This window comes from Canis lupus, chromosome 17, assembly GCF_048164855.1.
Source record: "Canis lupus baileyi chromosome 17, mCanLup2.hap1, whole genome shotgun sequence".
Taxonomy (NCBI): domain Eukaryota; kingdom Metazoa; phylum Chordata; class Mammalia; order Carnivora; family Canidae; genus Canis; species Canis lupus.
The window spans coordinates 15153079-15172996 of NC_132854.1; the positions used below are offsets into that span (position 1 = coordinate 15153079).

The 19918-nt window shown below is 43.3% G+C and overlaps 1 protein-coding gene across 7 annotated transcripts in view; it reads left to right on the forward strand.

The window, feature by feature from the left end:
* The window catches only part of DZIP1 (DAZ interacting zinc finger protein 1), a 55037-nt gene that overhangs the window by 9820 nt on the left and 25299 nt on the right, over positions 1-19918 (forward strand). For 6 of the 7 annotated variants that reach the window (XM_072782604.1, XM_072782609.1, XM_072782607.1 and 3 more), the window contains 5 exons: positions 1902-1986; positions 4645-4769; positions 7061-7222; positions 10909-11046; positions 13407-13469. In XM_072782604.1, coding sequence (XP_072638705.1) covers positions 1902-1986; positions 4645-4769; positions 7061-7222; positions 10909-11046; positions 13407-13469 — 573 coding nt within the window. The remainder of the gene's footprint in view (positions 1-1901; positions 1987-4644; positions 4770-7060; positions 7223-10908; positions 11047-13406; positions 13470-19918) is intronic. The other variant, XM_072782610.1, reaches the window with a different exon arrangement.

Here is a 19918-nt window from a genome sequence, read left to right on the forward strand (position 1 = left end):
AAGCAGGGAGCCTGATCTGGAGCTCTATCCCAGGACCCCAAGATTATGCTTAGAGCTGAAGGCAAACACTTAACTGACTAAATCACTGAGTCACCCCAGATGTTTTTCATCTTGATGCAGTCAAAATGTCAGGTTATTCTTTATGGAGTGGGAACACCTTCTTACCCTGAGCTCATAGCTTTTCTGTATTACTCAAATGGTTAAAATATCTATTTTCCATTTTTAGAAATTAAAAGTCACATATTCTAGGTTTCTTCATCCTTTCTTTTCTCCAGTGCTGTGCATAGCTCCGCACTGATACCTGAGTCACATGGGCAGTCCATTATGTACCATAAGGAAACCCAACAGTCATCAAGCAGCAGAGAAGGCTGGAAAGATAGTCAAAGATTCTGACGCATGGTCAGTTTCTTCGACAAATGAATTGCAAGGAAAAAGAGAGATGCAGGGCAATCTATAGATCTAAAAAGAGTTGAGAGACATGATGAGCAGTTGCAGGATATGGGCTTATTTGGATCCTGACTCCAAACAAAGTAAAATTTTTTTCTAAGACAGTGTGTGAAATATTGGAAACAAATAATATTTTTAATGTGTTGTTATTAAGCAATTTTCACATTTTAAAAGGTGGACTAATAATATTAGGATTGTGTTCATAGTAAGTCCTTTTAGAGATAGATTGTAACAATTGAAAATATACTAACAAATGAAAATACATAACATCCAGGGTTTTTTTTTTTTTTTTTTTTAAAGATTTTATTTATTTATTCATGATAGTCACAGAGAGAGAGAGGGGGGCAGAGATACAGGCAGAGAGAGAAGCAGGCTCCATGCATCGGAAGCCCGACGTGGGATTCGATCCCGGGTCTCCAGGATCGCGCCCTGGGCCAAAGGCAGGCGCCAAACCGCTGCGCCACCCAGGGATCCCAACATCCAGGGTTTAATTCAGCATGATCCAGGGACAAAGGTATAGATGAAGCAAGTTGAATTTTTGCTTAAAATTTGAATCAGTATTAAAGTGGAAAATGGAGATATTGGTAAAACTGATTATTTTTTCAGTGAAATTCATTTTAGGAGGCTAAACATTTCTAAGCATGTGGTCATTTATTATTGCTGGACTCTAGAGCAAATGCTCTGAATAAGATAGGCAAGAGCCCATGCTGTCAGGAATATGACATTCTGGAACCCGTGAAGGTCTTGTGGAAAACATGCCATTCCTCCCCAGTGTGGAAGATGCTTGCTGAGCAATTCCTGAATGTCAGGCAGGAGCCAAGGGGGGAAAGTCTGAGAAAGATCCAGGTGGGGCATGAGCTGATGTAGAGGAAATTGGCCTGCTTTTGGGACAGAAAGAAGACTGATGTGGCTGGAGTGTCCCAGACAAGTTGGTGACAGGCTGGGAACCTTCTGTCTAACGGGAACAGCATCGGGGTTCCTCTAGGCACCGGAATGGGCTACTTTAGGTGTCAAGAGATGGTTTTCACTGCCTTGTGCTCAGTTTGGGGAGAACACCCTGGTTTATAGTAGTCTTTTTAGTCCTGTTTTTAGTATTTCCTGGTAGGATGGTATCTTTGGGGGAAGAATTCCCAAGAGGAGGTGGTGCCTTAGGTATCCCAATTTTAATTGAACTTAGGTGAGGGGCACCTGGGTGGCTCAGGTGGTTAAGCATCTGCCTTCAGTTCAGGCCATGATCCCAGGGTCCTGGGACCAAGTCCTGCAACGTGCTCCCTGCTCAGTGGGGAGCCTGTTTCTCCATCTCCCTCTTTCCTTCCCCCCTGCTCGTGCTCACTTTTCCTCAAATAAATAAATAAATAAATAAATAAAAATCTTTTAAAAAAATTAAACTTAGGTGGAAGGACTCATTACAGACTCATTATAGACACTTGGATTTGTTGCTGTCTCCTTTCCAGTGCCATTTTTGTGACAAGGCCTTTATGAACCAAGCTTTTCTACAAAGTCACATCCAGCGGCGCCACCCTGAAGATTCTCACCTCGGTAAGTCATGGGCTCAACTTCAAAGAGCTGTCTTCCCTTTGGTACCTTTTTCTCCTTTCAGTAAGACATAGTCCAGTGCATCTCTCGACCCTTTTAAAAGAAAGTATCATAGTTTTTGTTCATTCATTAAATAAATACTGAGCCCCTACTAGGTGCCATGCACGGCACCAGGCCGGGGAATTTGGGTGCAAGCGAACTAGACCAAGTCCTGCCCTCTGGAGTCTTATGATCTGCTAAGAGGGGCAGAGGAGACGCACTTCAACAAACAAATGAGTAGTTCTTTTCAAATGCTGGCAGAGGCTACAAAGAAAATAAAATAGGAAGAATGGGCTGGAGGTAGTCAGCAAAGGCTTCACTGAGGAAATGCTGTTGGATCAGAGATGGGAATGACGTGGAGGTCCCAGCGTGGGGAAAGTCTGGGAAGTGAATATCCCAGGCAGGGGGAGCTCTGATTGTTTGGTGGGGGTGGGCAGCACGGTGTGTTTGAGGAACGCACAGAAGGTTAGTGAGTAGAATGAACAAGGCAGTAGTGTGCAAAGCAGGGCTTTGGAGGGGAGGGGGTCGGGTCACCTGGGACCTTCGAAGGCTGGGAATATGGGCAGCTGCTGGTGGAGAGTGCGGCAATGGTGGAAGCAGGTGGAAGAATGAGGGAGGCTGCCAGAGTAGCCCAGGTGAGTGACATGGCAGTGGGATGGAGACGGTACCAGGGAAGACCAGAGAAGTGAGGATGGACAGGACGCATGACACATGGAGCTCGCAGAGGTGTAAGTCTGCACGAGAGCAAGGAGATAAAGAAAGCCAATCCTGGGTTTTTTGTCTTACACGTTTGGGTGAATGGCAGTGATAGCTCCTGAGATGGGGACCTAGGGGCAGAGGGTTTGTTTTGGTCAGGGTAAACTTGAGTCCCGATTCTGTCACTATCCAAGTGGAGGTGCAGAGGATCTGGAGGTCAAGGTAGAGGCCCAGGCTGGAGATCTAAACCCAGAAGTCCTTAGCAGAGCTGGACTGGATGAGCTCACCTAGAGAGGGGAAGACAGCCGAGAGCCAGCCCTGCGGCTCTCCCAATGCGAGGAGCAGCCAAGGGCAGTGAGAAATAGTCATGGAGGCAGAAGGGAGACCTGGGGAGTGTGTTGGCATGGAAACCAAGGGAAACAAGTGTTTCGGAAGGCAGGCAGTATCCAGTTCCCCGAATGTTCCTGAGGCACAGAGTAAGATGAGGACCGAGAATTGATTCTTGCTGTCACGATGGCTGCTGCTGACCTTGACATGACTGCTTCTGTGGGTTGGTGGGAACAAAAGCCCAAAGGGAGTGAGCTAAGCTGAGAACCAGGTGAGCAAGGGATCACATTGTACATATTTACTTAAGTACCATTTGTGGGGAAGGGCAGCAGAGACACGAGGCATTGTCTGGAGGGAAATGTGGGACCAAGGCAAAATTTTTGTTTCCTTTGATGTGGGAGATAGGAAGATGTATTTGGGTGCTGATGTGAATTAACCATGTATAGAGGGGGAAATTAAGAGAGGACAGGGGTTCAGTGCTTCTCCAGGAACCACGTTTCTTGTTATGTAAATATTCTTAATATAAACAAACAAAAAAGGCCAGGTCTTCTCAGATCAAAGCTTTCTGCAGATTGCCTACAGAACAGTAACCCACAGAAATTCTCATTACGGTTTAAATGCTTTTAGCATCTCAACAAGTGTGCTTCTCGCTTGCTTTAGCCTCCTTTTTGGGCCAGTCTGCTTCCACTCCTGCCTATTTCAGACAGATTTATTTAGGAAACAGCTAAAGCTTTGTATAAACAGTACGAACAGCCGAAAATTCCATTTGTAAATCATGGACCATTATACAATTTAGCAGTTTGTTGGAGAAATTGGGAAGATTAAATATTTTAATTAACCTACCATTCTTCAGTGTGAAACTGACCTTCTTTCTCTTCTGTTTCAGTATCTTATTCTATCTCATACTCGTTTCAGAGAGTATTTCAGACTCTGAAATGAGTATTATTTCTTCAGGTCATCTTTGAGATTCTGACTTTCTACTTTGGTTTCCATACCTTTCATGTCTACACTCACAGACACATGTATATCCATTCAGTCATGTGCACATCTTCATGTAAGTACATGTACATAAGTACCTTCTCTTTCACTTGTTGCTTCCTTTTTACAACCTTTTGGTACCTCGTTTTGGCCCTATGGACAGCTTATGGCCCCAGTTTGCATTTTGATTGCCAGCCTCTGCTTGTCTTAGCACTGATGGGGTTCTCAGAAGAGTGTGGTGGGAGCCAGAAGGTTGGTGACCATAGAAATTTCCAGTATGGTGGTACCTGCAGCAGAAACTTGCTTCCCTTCTCTCATTGAGACTGGCATCTCCAAGAGGAGCCCAGGATTATTCCTTGTCATCCTTATTGTTCCCTGAATGGGCTCTCGCACTGTCTCTGAAGGATAATCCAATACAGTGGCTGAAAGAATCTGCTACAAGTAATTCAGCGCCCCATAACACGAAGGGCTGCAAGTAATTGGCTTGTGTGGCATGAAAAAGTAATAATATCCCAAGTCAGAGCACTTTGTTTTTGTCCTATCAATGAGACTGTATCCTGTAAATTTTTAGTTAGGTTTCAGAGGAGGTGGTATTTTAATAACATATTTCTGTTGCAACAGAGTATAAGCAGAAGGCACAGACTGATAAGCTCCAGAGTGAGATTGACATGCTGAAGGAACAGCTGCAGCTCACCAAGTCTCAGCTGGAGGCTGCACAGCACGCCCATGCTGTCAGGTTCTCTAAGGTAGGCTACTGAGTTCTGAAAGGGTGGTGTGATGGGAAGGACTGGTATGAATTCCTTTGAAGGAATTCCAGTGAAGCCATCTGGTCTTGGACTTTTCTTTATTGGGAGGTGTTTGATTGGTGCTTCAATGCCCTTATTCATTATTGGTCTGTTCATTCTTTCTGTTGTTTCCATGATTCAGTCTTGGTAGGTTACATGTTTCTAGGAATTTATCCATTTCTTTGAGAGTGTCCAGTTTATTGGCATATAATTGTGCACAGTAGGCTATTAATGATCCTTGTAATTCTGTAGTATCTGTTGTAATGTGTCCTCTTTTCATTTATAATTTATTTGAGTCCTTTTTCCATTTTTGGGTGGTCTACTAAAAGTTCGTCAATTTTGTTTATCTTTTTAAAAAAAAACCCAACTCTTAGTTTTGTTCACCTTTTCTATTGTTTTTCTGTTCTCTGTTTTTATTTTTCTGCTCTAATCTTTTTTTAAAAAAGATTTTATTTATTCATGAGAGACACAGAGAGAGAGGCAGAGACACAGGCAGAGGGAGAAGCAGGCTCCATGCAGGGAGCCTGATGTGGGACCTGATCCCAGGACTTCAAGATCACGCCCTGGGCCAGAGGCAGGCGCCAAACTGCTGAGCCACCCAGGGATCCCCTTTCTGCTCTAATCTTTATATTTCCTTCATCCTGCTAACTTTGAGCTTAGTTCTTTTTTTCTAGATTTTGAGGTATAAAGTTAGATTGTTTAAGATCTTTCCTTTTTTCCTAATGTTGGCATTTTTAACTATAAACTTTCCTCTTTGAACTGCTTTTACTGCATCCCATACAATTTGGTATATATGTTTCCATTTTCATTAATCCAGAGTTATTTTTTACTTCCCTTTTGATTCCTTCTTTGATCCATTGATTGTTCAGGAATGTATTGTTTAGTTTTTATGCATTTGTAAATTTTCCAATTTTCCTCCTATTACTGATTTCTACTGAGTTTTATACAATGTGGTCAGAAAAGATACTTGATATAATTTCAGTCTTCTTGAATTTAGAAAGACTTGTTTTGTGACCCTAATGTATAATCTGTCTTGGAGAATGTTCCATGTGCACTGAGAAGAATGTGCATTCTGCTGCTGTTGGATAGTATATGTCTGTTGGGTCCATTTGGTATATAGTGTTGTCCAAATCCTGTTTGTGTCAGGATGACCTATACATCATTGAGGGTAGAGTATTAAAGTCCCCTACTCTTACTGTGTTGCTGTCTTTATCTATATTTCCTTTTTGTTTTATTAGTATATACTTTACAAATTTGGGTGCTGCAATCTGGACACATAAATATTTGCAATTCCTGTATCGTCTTGATTATTGGCTTCTTTAAGATAATCTTCTTTGTCTCTTGAGATTTTTTTTTTTTTTTTTTTTTAGTGTAGGCATTTACAGCTATAAATTTCCCTATGACCAGTGCTTTGGCTTTCCTTTTTTTTTTCCTGGTATGTTGTGTTTTAATTTTCATTCACCTCCAAGTATTTTCTAACTTCCCTAGTGACCTTTTCTTTGGCCCCTTGGTTGCTTAAGAGTACATTGCTTAATTTTCATGTATTCATGAATTTTCCAGTTTTTCTTCTGTTATTGATTTCTGGCTTCATTCCATTGTGGTTGGGAATACACTTAGCATGATTTCAGTCTTTTAAAATTTATAGAGAATCTTTTATGACCAAACATAGGTGAATCGTTCATGTGCATTTAACAAGAATGTGTGTTCTGGTGTCGTTGGGTGCAGTGTTCTGTATGTTTGTCAGATTGAGTTTATTTACCTACTCCAGTTAGGTAAAAAACCAAAAAGTGAAGGTTATTGAGAAATCAAAGCTGATTGACTAGACCTTGAATTTAGCTTGTATAAATGTAAATTTGTGTTTTTGAGGGGTGAGGTGGGGCTACTCTATCCAAAGTGATACAATATTGCGAATGGTTCTACTGTTCAATAGACATTTTCTTTTAAAGTATGTTTACATTTTACATATTATTGCACGTCTACTATACAGGTTTATAGATCATAGAACTCTTGAGACTTTGGGCCTCTGTGTTTGTATTTTAAGAAATGTTAAGGACAAAAGGATGCTGTGTGCTGTTTTGGGTTTGGAAAAATGACTGTGGGCATTGCCATGATATGAAGTGCGATTGCAAACCTAACTGATACAAGAAATACTAGCTGCCACATTGGAGGGCAAAACTGTGTCCATTTATTTAAAATTTTGCATGTTTGCTTCATATGAGAACTTTTAAACCCATGCATTAAAATAATTTCAGGAATATGAAATGCAGAAAACAAAAGAGGAAGAATTTCTGAAGCTATTTGATAGATGGAAAGAAGAAGAAAAGGAGAAACTAGTTAGTGAAATGGAAAAAGTCAAGGAAATGTTTATGAAAGAGTTTAAAGAATTGACTTCCAAGAATTCGGCATTAGAATATGTGAGTATTAAGCCAAGAGGTCCTCATAGTATTGGTAGGGTTGTTGCCTTGAGAGGTGGTGTTAGAATGGCATGATGGCTAGTGGATCTAGAAATTACTTTATTGTGCCCAGACACCCCTCCTTCTGAGAGTTCTGAAGGAGCACAAGACATACAGAAGACAGAGCAAGTCAGCAAAAGTCGCATCTTTGAGAATGGGAGCTTTGGCCCCAAATGTGTGTCCAGAACACTTGGTACATTTGAGGGGCACCTGGCTAGCTCAGTTGTGGAACATGGGACCCTTGATCTCAGGGTTGTGAGCTCGACTCGAGCCCCACATTGGGCGTAGAGATTACTTAAAAATAAAAAAAAAAATCTTAAAAAAAAAAAAAAAAAAGACAGTTGTTATGTTTGGTACCTTTGCTCAGATCATACTAGAGGGTCTCTCTTTCCTTAGCTGGTTAGAACTTGATAGTCATAAACCATAAACCTCTCCCTGAGTTTTGAAGCTTTCAAAGTTCCAAAGGAACTTTCTGGAAAGGTTGACACAGTTCACCGATGTGGAAGCCAATCCAGAAAGACAGAAGTAAACCTTTTACCAATTCCCTTCCTGACCCCAGGCCTGGCTGATGAAGAGGACTGAACAAGCTGGATGTGGCTAACTGAGCCACCATCCCCTGTGGGAGAAACCTCGATCCATACTGCCCTGGTCACATGCATTGACAGAGACATGCCTCGCTGGGCTGGAACCTTAAGCTCTGTGACACTGGCCATTGTCTTCCAGATAAGAATTACTTGAGCTGGATGGGCAGTTCAGTCCGGAGTCCCTCTTGGGGAAAAGACGCAAGATCCTTGAGCTCCCTCTAGGGGACAAGCTCTGTAAACTAAAATGGAGGGATATTTTTGGAATATGGCTAAGAGCCTTCTCTAAAACGCCTTGAACTTTTGGACAGGGTTTGGCAAACCACACCCTGTGAACTGAATCTGGCATACTACTTCTTTTTGTATGGCCAGCGAGCTAAGAAAGGTTTTAATATTCCTAAATGATTGAAAAAAGTCCTAAGAATATTTCACGACACATAAAAATTGCACCCCACTTAAGGCTCCGCGCTGGGCATGCGGCCCTCTTAAGAGTCTGTCTCTGGCCCTCTCCCACCTAAAAAAAAAAAAAAAAATCAATGGTTTTTAGTATGTTTACAGAGTTGTGCAACCATCCTCACAGTCATTTCCGAGCATTTCATCACCCAGGGAAGAAATCCTGTGCCCACTGGCACTCTCTCCCTAGAGCTACTGGCAAGCACAGATCTACTTCCCGCCTCTGTGGATCTGCCTGTTGTGGACATTTCATATGAATTGAGTCATACAATTTGTGATGTTTGGTGAGCAGCTGCTCCCAGTTAGTCTAGTGTTTTCAAGCTGTATCCATGTTGTAGGAATGTATAAGTCCCACTCTCTCACGCCTTTGTCATTGCCACCTGATGTCCCATTGCCTGCATGTCGTGTTTCACTTGTCTGTTTCTCAGGTGATCACATGTGGATTGTTTGCCCTTTTTAGCTATAGATGGTTTTTTAAATTATTTATAATAGACTTCATTTTTTTTTAAGATTTTATTTATTCATGAAAGACACAGAGAGGCAGAGACGCAGGCAGAGAGAGAAGCAGGCTCCACGCAGGGAGCCCGATGTGGGACTTGATCTTGGGACTCCAGGATCACGCCCTTGGCCAAAGGCAGGCGCTATACCGCTGAGCCACCCAGGGATTCCCTAGACTTCATTTTTTAAAAAACATTTTATCAATTTATTTGAGAGAGAGAACAAGCAGTGGAGAGAGGCAGAGGGAGAGAGAGAGAGAGAAGCAGATTCCCTGTTGAGCAAGGAGCCTGACTTGGGGCTCAATCCTGGGACCTGGAGATCATGACCCAAACCAAAGGCAGACACTTAACCGATTGAGCCACCCAGGCGCCCCGACTTCATTTTTTAGAATAGTTAGATTTACAGAAAAATTGAGCACAGAAAATGTCATAGAAACCCCCCTCTCGGGATCCCTGGGTGGCACAGCGGTTTGGCGCCTGCCTTTGTCCCAGGGCGCGATCCTGGAGACCCGGGATCGAATCCCATGTCGGGCTCCCGGTGCATGGAGCCTGCTTCTCCCTCTGCCTGTGTCTCTGCCTCTCTCTCTTTCTCTCTGTGTGACTATCATAAATAAATAAAAGTTAAAAAAAAGAAACCCCCCTCTGTTACCCCTGTACACAGTTTTCCGTATTACTGACATCCTAAATGAATATGGTACATTTGTTGAGTTGATGAACCAATACTGATATATTAATTAGTATTAAACTCCATACTCTAGTCCAACGTCTTTAGCTTTTAGCTAATGTCACTTTTCTGCTCCAGGATCCTGTCCAGGATACATTATATTTAGTTGTCCGTCTCAGGCTCTTGTCTGAGACAGTTTCTCCAACTTGTTTTCAGTGACCTGGACAATTTTGAGGAGTGCTTGTCAGTAGGATCCCTGTCTACTGGAATTTATCTGGTAGTCTTCTCGTGCTTAGACTGGGTTTATGGGTTTGGGGGACAAAATCCTCAGAGATAAAATACAGTTTTCATCACGTCATATTAGGGGTAATACTGTCTTCATGATTTATGATTGTTTTTTCTTTTAAATTTCTTAATATATATATATTAAAGATTTTATTTATTTATTTGAGAGAGAGAGCAAGAACACAAGGGAGGATGGGAGGGAGGGGCAGAGGGAGAAGCAGGCTCCCTGCCAAGCAGGGATCCAGATGCAGGCCTCGATCCCAGGACCCTGGGATCAGAACCTGAGCTGAAGGCAGACTCCTAACCAGCTGAGCCACCCAGGCGCCCCTGGATTTATGATTGTTGGTGCTGACCTTGATCACCTGGCTGAGGTAGTGTTTGTTAGGTTTCTACACTGAAAAGTCACCCCCTCTCCCCTTTTCATACTCTACTCTTTGAAAGCAGTTGCTGTGTTCAGCCAAGACTTAGGCAGGCAAACTATGCTCCTCACCCTTTTGTTTTTTCAGTTAACATATTTCCTTCTGAGGGTTTTCACCGCTGGTAACTTTGCGAATAACATAATAAGCAAAAGGTAGAGTTAAAACACCACGGCCCTAATGTATTTTGGGACACAGTTACTGGATGGGTGCTGGCCTTGGCACTAAATTCTCACAAGAGCCAGCTGCACCCCATCCCTCTGTTTCTGACAACTGCTATGTGCCCGTTGGAAAATGTAAGACCCATTGTATAAGGTTAGAAAGTCAGGTTTTCCTTTCCCTTTTTCACCCTGCATGCATATTCTACTGGAAAAAACTGGAAAGCAGGAGGAAGAAAATTGGAAAACCATTAGGTGAGAGAAGTGGAGAAGCACAAGTAGCATCTAGAAGGAGAGTCTGATTTAAGAATGGCTATAGTGTTTCCAACTTTATTCTCTGTTTCATCTTATTAAAGTGTAAATATCTGGGGGCGCCCTGGTGGCTCAGTCAGTTAATCATCTGCCTTCGGCTCAGGTCATGATCCGAGGTCCTAGGATTGAGTCCCAGGTCTACGGACTCCCCATTCAGCAGGGAGTCTACTTCTCTGCCTTTGCCCCTTCCTCCTGCTCTCTCTCTCAAATAAATGAATTCTTTAAAAAAATAAATAAAAATATAAACATCTGTACCAGTGAGTTTGCATCTTCTTTTCTAGCAACTGTCAGAAATCCAGAAGTCCAACATGCAGATCAAGTCCAACATAGGCACGTTAAAGGATGCACATGAATTTAAAGAAGAGCGTCCTCAGTATTCCCAGGATTTCCAAAATGTGATGCAACTCCTTGATAGTCAGGTATGTACCAGCGGGCAATCACTGAAGGAAGGGGCCTGATTGATTGATTGATTGATTATATTTTTAAGATTTTATTTATCAGAGAGAGAGAGAGTGTGTGCACAAGCAGGGGGAGCAGCAGAGTGAGAGGGAGAAGCATACACCCCGCTGAGCAGGAAGACCAATTCGAGGCTCAATCCCAAGATTCCCAAGATCATGACCTGAGCTGCAGGCAGCTGCTTAACCCACTGAGCCACCCAGGCACCCCAGAGGCCTGGTTTTAATTAGTGAAGCAGTTTACAGCAAGCATTACCTACAGAAAAAGGGTTTGTCTCTTTCGCTGACCAAGGAGCTAATTCTTTTCTTCTTATGTCTTAATACATAATAATAGGTGTTCATTAGATACTTGTTGATTGACTAAGAGATATAGATATAGAACAGTTGGCAAAATTGTTTCATGTTTTTGCTAACCTAGTATCAACTTGAATTGCTTGGGATTACCTTAGAGTTTATTTTTCATATTTCAGGTGTAGGTCCCACTTTCAAAAGGCACAGAAAGGCATATGGAAGAACTAACTTTATTTCCAGAGCTTAGATATATGGCTACACTGGTGTCCTGAAGGTCTTTGTCATTTATCAAACCTAATGATAGTGGCCCTCTGTAATCAGCACAGCTGTCATTTTGGCAATTTTTGTCATACTAGTTTAGGAGAACATTGTTTTTTTACCAGGAAACAAATAGAGATCAAAGTTTATGAATTCAAAATTTTGTTTAAAGAAAACAAACAAAAATATAAAAATAAAATAAAATAAAATAAAATAAAATAAAAAAGAAAACAATAACAAGGGTACCTGTATGGCTCAGTGGTTGAGTGTCTGCCTCTGCCTTTGGCTCAGGGTATGATCCCCGGGTCCTGGGATCGAGTCCTGCATCAGGCTCCCCACAGGGAGCCTGCTTCTCCCTCTGCCTATGTCTCTGCCTCTCTCTCTGTATCTCTCATAAATAAATAAATAAAATCTTTTAAATAAATAAATATTTTAAAAAACAATAACATTTCAAAAAGTACACGTGTTTTTGAAATTAGGACAACTGTCCCTGCTGCTTATTTTGTGGTCCATGTCTTGCCTCCCTCCCCCCAGTCTACTTTCCACCTCGCAGCCAGGCTGACCATGTCACTGTCCTGTCTTACCCTCCCATGGCTCTCTATTCTGCACAGAACCAAGTCTGCAATCCTTTTTTTTTTTTTTTTTTTAAGATTTTTAAATGTATTTACTCATGAGAGACAGAGAGAGAGAGAGAGAGGCAGAGACATAGGCAGAGGGAGAAGCAGGCTCCCTAAGGGGAGCTGGATGCAGGACTCAGTCCCAGGACCCTGGGATCATGACCTGAGCCAAAGGCAGACACTGAACCACTGAGCCACCCAGGGTACCCCCAAGTCTGGAATCCTTAACCAGTAACCAGAGTCCCTGAGGATCTGGGCTCTGTGCCCATCCCCCACCATTCTTGGCTTTACCTTGATGGGTCCAGCTGCACCAACAGCTCATGGTTCCCAGAACACAGCTTTCTGCATTCTGCTTTTGCCCCTGTGGCCTACTCCTTCAGCTGGGGCAATAGCTCTTCTAGAGAGTTCTCCAAGGCCTTGCATTTCTCTAGTACCCCCAAGCAAGAACTGCTCACATACATATTATAGGGAAACTCTGTATTGTCAGCTTCTCTTTCCTCCCATGCAGGGCAAAGCTCGTCCCCTAAGCACCCCCCCAACCGGCCACGGCAGCCCAACAAGGTCCCTGGCCCATGGTAGGAGACCAGGAATTGTGTCTGTACTGAACTGTTGACAGTTGCTCTCCAAAAGCTTGTCCTTCAGGAACTGAAGGGCCCAGTTATGAAATCCCAAGATCCCACCTAGATTTCTTATTTCCTTCCCATGACCTGTGTTGTTGGTTCAGAACCCAAGGTCTTAGAAACCTCAGTATTGCCTTTCAGCTCCTTAAATTGGTACATTAGCCAATTTATTTATTTTTAAAAATAGTATTTTATTGGAACACAGCCATGCCTGTTCATTTTTGTACTATCTACGGATGTTCTCCTACTGCTAGTAGGAGTGACTGTGTCCTGGGGCCCCTGGAGCCTAAGTAGTATTTACTATTAGCCCCTTTGCAGAAAATGTTTGATGACCCCTTGCTGTAGAGGTTAAGATTAAAACCAAGTGCAAATGTGTTCAAACATGTTTGAGTCTTTATCGTCTAAAAAAAATGCCTGCTAATATTTTACCAAGAAGGTAGTTGGGTTGCATAGGTACCCATTAAAAGGAAGCTTCTGTTTCAAGTAGATTTTATAGTGACCGTTATACATAAATGACTCTTATTTTATGGTTTTGTAGGAAAGCAAGTGGACCGCCCGAGTTCAAGTTCTTCATCAAGAACATAAGAAAGAGAAGGGTCGGGTAAGACTAAGATGCCAATGACCTGTCAGTGGGCCATTTTTTTAAGAGAATATATACATATATGTATATTTTAAATATTTCATTTATTTATTTGAGAGAGAGAGCATAAGCATGAGCTGGGGGGAGGAGCAGAAGAAGAGGGAGGAGCAGACTCCCCACTCAGTAGGGAGCCCGATGTGGGGCTCAATCCCAGGACCCGAGATCATGACCTGAGCTGGAGGCAGACGCTTAACAAACTGAGCCACCCAGGAGCCCCAGAAGAATATATATATTTTTTCCTCTACGACAAAGATATTATTTGTCCACTTAACAAATGTGTGGAGACAAGTGTGACAAAAATTAAAATTACTTATAATTTGATAACCAGGGATCCCTGGGTGGCTCAGCGGTTTAGTGCCTGCCTTCGGCCTAGGGTGTGATCCTAGAGTCCCGGGATCGAGTCCCACATCGGGCTTCCTGCAAGGAGCCTGCTTCTCCCTCTGCCTGTCTCTGCCTCTCTCTCTCTCTCTCTCTCTCTCTCTCTCTCTCTGTGTGTCTCTCATGAATAAATAAATAAAATCTTTAAAAATAATAATAATAATTTGATAACCACTGTTACTACTTCCTTGTAATTTTTTTGGTCTGTTTTTTATGCCATAAATGTTGCATTTCTCCAGTATGGAAATCCATACATGTAGTCCTACAAATTTTGAATTGTGCTTTATAACTCTATATGCTTTTAGCTTAACATGTCATAAACATTCTCCTGTTTTAAAATATTCTTCAAAATCATGATTTTTTAACAGCTGTAGAATGATCTTATGGATGTGTCATAAGTTATGTAGTGATACCTTCATCGTCAAACACCTCGTTTCTAACTTTTTCACACAGCAGGGTGGTGGTCTAAACAGTCTTTAAGAAAGGCAAAGATTGCTCACGTTAAAATCACTTTAATGAGGGACACCTGGGTGGCTCAGCGGTTAAGCATCTGCCTTTGGCTCAGGGTGTGATCCTGGGTCCCGGGATCTAGTCCAGCACCAGGCTACCTGTAAGAAGCCTGCTTCTCCCTCTCCCTGTGTCTCTGCCTCTCTCTATGTGTCTCTAGTGAATAAATAAATAAAATCTTTTAAAAAATCATTTTAATGAAAACAACTTGATGATAATTTGGCTTTTCAGCTGAGTGCATCGCAGATTTAAGTGCATCACAAATTTAAGTGTGAAAATGCTATCATGCTGGTGTAGGAAAGCTAAAGTACTTTTATATGTGATTTTAAGAGAGGAAAACTTCTGTTTCTTTTTTCACTTTGTATATATTTTGTAGCTCTTTGTTGTCCCCTGTATTTGAGCCCTTCCGGCTGCTATAAAAACATATGGTAGACTGGGTGGCTAACAAACAACAGTGCATTTCTCAGAGTCTGGAGCTCCGGGAATGGAACAGAAAGTGTATACAGTGAGGTGGTGGCTGTGTGTGGGTGTAAGGCCCATATTGATTTCTGCAGCTTTAACCGCCCTCTGAGCTGCAGAGGAGATAGCCAGCTTTGTACCTGATATCTCCATGCGCTTCCTGAATGTAACATTATTCAGATGATGTGTTTCCCCTTTGTTCAGTGGCATCCTGGTCAGAGAGTGAGATGCACGCTTTAGCCCTATCTCTCCCTCAAGAATCAGTCCCCACCATCAGCAGGGCCCTTCACGTGTCTCACATCCATATCCCTCTGCACATTTCCATTGTGCCTCCCTTCCCCGCTGAACCCCCACTGTTTCTAAAGGACCTCGTAACCTGTCTCGGTTCCAACCTACCCCTTTCCCAATTTGTTCTCCAAAGAGCAGATGAGACCATCTGGCTGTTGGCCACCACTACAGCCTCATCCCGATCCTCTCTCGGAACCAACTCTTTCTGACTACAGTAGCCTTCTAGTCACTTAGAGAACATGCCAGCCTCTTTCTCTTCCCACACAGAGTTTTTGCTGCTGGTGTGTCCTTCCATTTGCTCTTTGCGTGGCTGGCTCCTTCCCCTCTGTATTAGCATTCTGTGCCGTGTAGCATATTACCAGCAATTTGTCATACCACGGCACCCATGGGTTAGGAGGGCAGGCACAGCCTGGCTGGGTTCCATGCTCAGCATCTCACAGCTGCATTCAGGGTGTCAAATGGGCTGTGTTCTCATCTGGGGTCTGCCGTGTTCAGGTTATTGGCAATATGTGGTTCCTTAGGGTTCACTGTAGGATCAGGACCCTCAGCTCCACAACTCACTATTCGGCTATTGACTTCTTTAGGCCTGCAGGGGAGAGACTGGCCTGAATAAGATAGGCCCATGCAGGATGATCTTTCCTTTCCTTGATTCAGAGTCAGCAACTTAGTGACTTTAATTGCAATCTGTCAGGTCCTTTCACACTTGCTGTATTGTGTTAGTTAGAAGCACATCTTAGGGGGCACCTGGGTGGCTCTCAGTTGGTTGAGCGTCTGCCTTCAGCTCTGGTCGTGATCTCAGGCTCCTGGCTCAGCAGGGAGTTTGCTTCTCCCTCTCCCTCTCCCTCTCCCTCTCCCTCTGCCGCTCCCCCTGCTTATGCTCTCTCTCTCTTTCTCTCAGATAAATAAATAAATAAAATCTTAAAAAAAAAAAAAAAAAAACAGAAGAGGCACATCTTAGATTCCACCCAATCCATGCCTTACTCTGCTCATGCTGCTGTAACAAAGTACCATAGACTGGGTGGCTTTAAACAACAGACATTTATTTCTCACAGTTCCAGAGGCTGGGACATGGCAGGGTCAAGGGTGCTGCCCAATTCACTCCCTGCTAAGAGCCCTGTCGCCCATGGCTGCCTTCTCTCTGTGTCTTCGCAGGGCAGGGAGAGAAGGAAAGAGAGCTCTTCTGGTTTCTTATAAGAGCACTAATCCCATCATGAGGACCCTACCCTAATTCATCCAAACCTAATCACCTCCCAAAAGCCCCACCTCCTAATACCATCACATGGGGGATTAGGGCTTCAACATATGAATTTGGTGGAGAGGTGCACAAACACTCAGTTCATAACCCCGCCAACGGAACAGGATTAATCAGGGCGTGAGCTCTGGGGGTGCATACTTGAGGGCCCTGTAGAACTCTGCTGCCACGGCCCCCTTTGGCCTTGGCCTCCAAGTCACCTGACACCATCTAAGCAGGTAGCCCCCTCCCTCACAGTTCCCACCACTTCACATGTGTAACTCCGATCACTGTCTCCAGTAGTCATATTCATTCACTCGTGGATGGTGTGTCTCTCCAAGCGGATCGCTAGCCCCATGTGGGAGGGCCTATGTCTGTTTAGGGCTTTGTCGCATTCCCAGTGTCGACTAAAGTACCTAAAATGTGATTGGTGTTCGCTAAATATTTGCGGAATGAATGTGGAAAGGGGATCGTTCAACCTTGTCTTTATGGATGAAGAAACGCTGATTGTTGGGTTTAGAAAGAGTCATCTGTTGGTTTGAGCACGGTATTTGAACCCCGGGCCCTCTGAAACTCAGGGTCTTGCTTGTCAACCTTGTTGCCTTGCCTATTTGTCATGCTTTAGGCACTGAGCCAGCTCCGGAGGAGAATAGGCAATGACAATGTAGCACAATTGCTTTTCCGGGAAAACGTTCCAGCTTCCCTTCGAGACCAAGGTGGAAGTTCCTCACCAAAGACACACTTCAGAATGACCAGAGGCTCTTTCCCAAAATATGTATGCGCAGCTCCACTGCCTGAGATTCTGATTCATCCTGGGGTATGCCTATTGTAGGGGGAGGAGCACCCAAACCCCAGATGATTTCTGCTTTGGATCTGTGGTTCGAACCACTACTCTTAGAATTTGAAGTTCTACTTTTATCCTTTGAGGCATTTTATGGTCTTGGGTATCTAGGGACAGAATTTGGGCTTCCTTACCAATGGGGATGACGTTTAGTCCTTGCTTCTTTAAAACCTTTTGTGTTCCAGGCAGATGTAGGAACTGTCAGTTCAGTGGCTGTCTGGCAGGAATAGAATGCGATTTGCAGATTTGTACATGTGGCCACTGCAAGTTATGATAGAAAGAATGCCTGATGGTGGTTTTGGAGGAAGGAGGAGAGGCCTTCCCCGACTCTAAGTGAGGGGCATCACCCCATGTATTGGGAGTGTGGGGTTTTTGTGCCGCCGCTAGGCTACGCTGCTCCACTGTCATTCGGTTTTGCTAGTTCAGAAGCTGCTTTCTTCTTCCTTAATTTCTCTCAAACCCTAACAGAGGGAAGGATTCAATCAGGTTTAGTAATCTCTGCCTGAGACCTAACTATTAATTATTCCACATGATTGCTGCCTACTGGTCCTACAATGCACATATTGTGTTTCTCTGTTTAAGGGAAGTTGTGATTGCCAAGTTTTTATTGCTTTACCTGGGTTCTTGGCAGTCTTTTTTTCTTCTTTTTTTTTTTTAAATATCATCGGTAGGAGTTCAAAGGGAGTCACAGATAAATGATGGCATGCCCTTTTGACTTGACCGAAGACTCCATGGAACTTGGGAGGTTGTATGGTGGTCACATACAAAGGGAAATGATGGGGTTTTGTGCTCTGGAAGAGAAAAAACATAGTACTTGAAATGACAGGAGGTCACAAGAATGGGTTCGAGGGCCACAGACTTTCAGAAATAATTTCTGGCTTTTTCTTGCTTAAACTATCATGTTCCTCACTCAGCGAACTCTTTCCTGTGCTTTTCTGGTCACTTCTCAATCCCAGTACCCAAGTGTTAACCTCCCTCAGTTTTTCCTGTGTCCTCTTTCTTCTGGGGGGTCTGGAGTGACACCACATATTGCTGATCCCAAGCCTCTGCCTGGAACCCTGGGCATTTTCACTGGCTTTTCCTTTGATTTTCCAGCTCTGTTTCCCAACCTGCTTTGGGGCATTCTTTCCATGGTCCACAAAAATGTAGGGAAGGTTCTTGATAGTGTTCTCCTGGAGGAGATTCTTAGTATCCCCTAGAATATGAAAGACTATTTTTAATCTTCACTCAGGGAACCTTTTCTTTTAAAAAAAAATTATTTATTTATTTGAGAGCAAGAGAACATGAGCAGGGAGTAGAGGCAGAGGGAGAGGGAGCTGCAGACTCCTTGCTGAGCAGAGAGCCTGATGTGGGGCTCGAACCCAGGACCCCAAGATCATGACCTGAGCCGAAGACAGATGCTTAATGGACTGGGCCACCTGGTGGCCCCAGGAAAACTTTTCAACCTGGCTCAACCCAGTGCTTGTCTAGCCTCCTGAGTGCACAGAGCGTAGGAGTGGGAAGACCCTGCACTGTATTGATTAAGAGCATTAACTTTTTGTTGCCGTTTTGTTTTAAATGTAAATAGGTTTTTTGTTTGTTTGTTTGTTTGTTTTTAGGTTCATAGCAACACTGAGCAGAAAGTGCAGAGAGTTCCCTTATACTCCCTGTTCGCTCTATACACACAGCCTCGCCCATTATCAACATCCTGCACCATAGTGGTACATTTGTTGCATTTGCTAGGCCTACATAACACATCATGGTCCCCCAAAGTCCATACTTTACGTTAGGGTTTACTCTTGGTATTGTACAGTCTCTAGATTTTGACAAATGTAAAGAGACCATTTAGAACATGTAGAGTGGTGTAGCCACCACTATAGCATCAACAGAATAGTTTCACTGCCCGAAAAATCCTCTGCACTCTGCCAATTCATCCCACCCTCAATCCCTGATTTTTTCACTGTCTCCATAGTTTTGCCATTTCGAGAATGTGCTATAATTGGAATCATAGGATATAGCCTTTTCAGGTTGGCTTCTTTCACTCAGCAACATGTATTTAAGATTCCTCTAAGTGTTTTCATGGCTTCGTAGCTCATTTCTTTTTAGCACTGAATAATATTCCATTGTCTGGATGGACCACAGTTTATTTATCCCTTTACCTACTGAAGGACGTCCCGGTTGCTTCCAAGTTTCAGCAGTTACAAATAGAGTTGCTATAAATGTGGGTAGGATTTCATGTGGATGTAAGTTTTCAGCTCCTTTGGGTAAATGCCTGGGACTCTTACTGCTGGATCGTAGGGTAAGGATATGTTTCATTTTGTAAGAACTGCCTGTCTTCCAAAGTGACTGTACTATTTTGCATTCCCACCAGTGATGGATGAGTTTTTGCTGCTCTACATCCACACCAGGATCTGGTGTTGTCAGTGCCCTGGATTTTGGCCACTCTAACAGATATGTTGTATTACTTTATGATTTGGTGATTTCTTTTTTTTTTTTTTTTAAGATTTCTGTTTATTTATTTGAGAGAGAGCACATGTGTATGTGAGAGAGCACTAGCAGGTGGAGCGACAGAGAGAGAGGGAGAAGCAGACTTCCCGCTGAACAGGGAACTGGACATGGGGCTCAATCCTAGGATCCTGGGATCATGACCTGAGCTGAAGGCAGACACTTAACTGACTTAGCCACCCAGACGCCCCTTTGGTGATTTATTTCTTAAGAAATAAATTT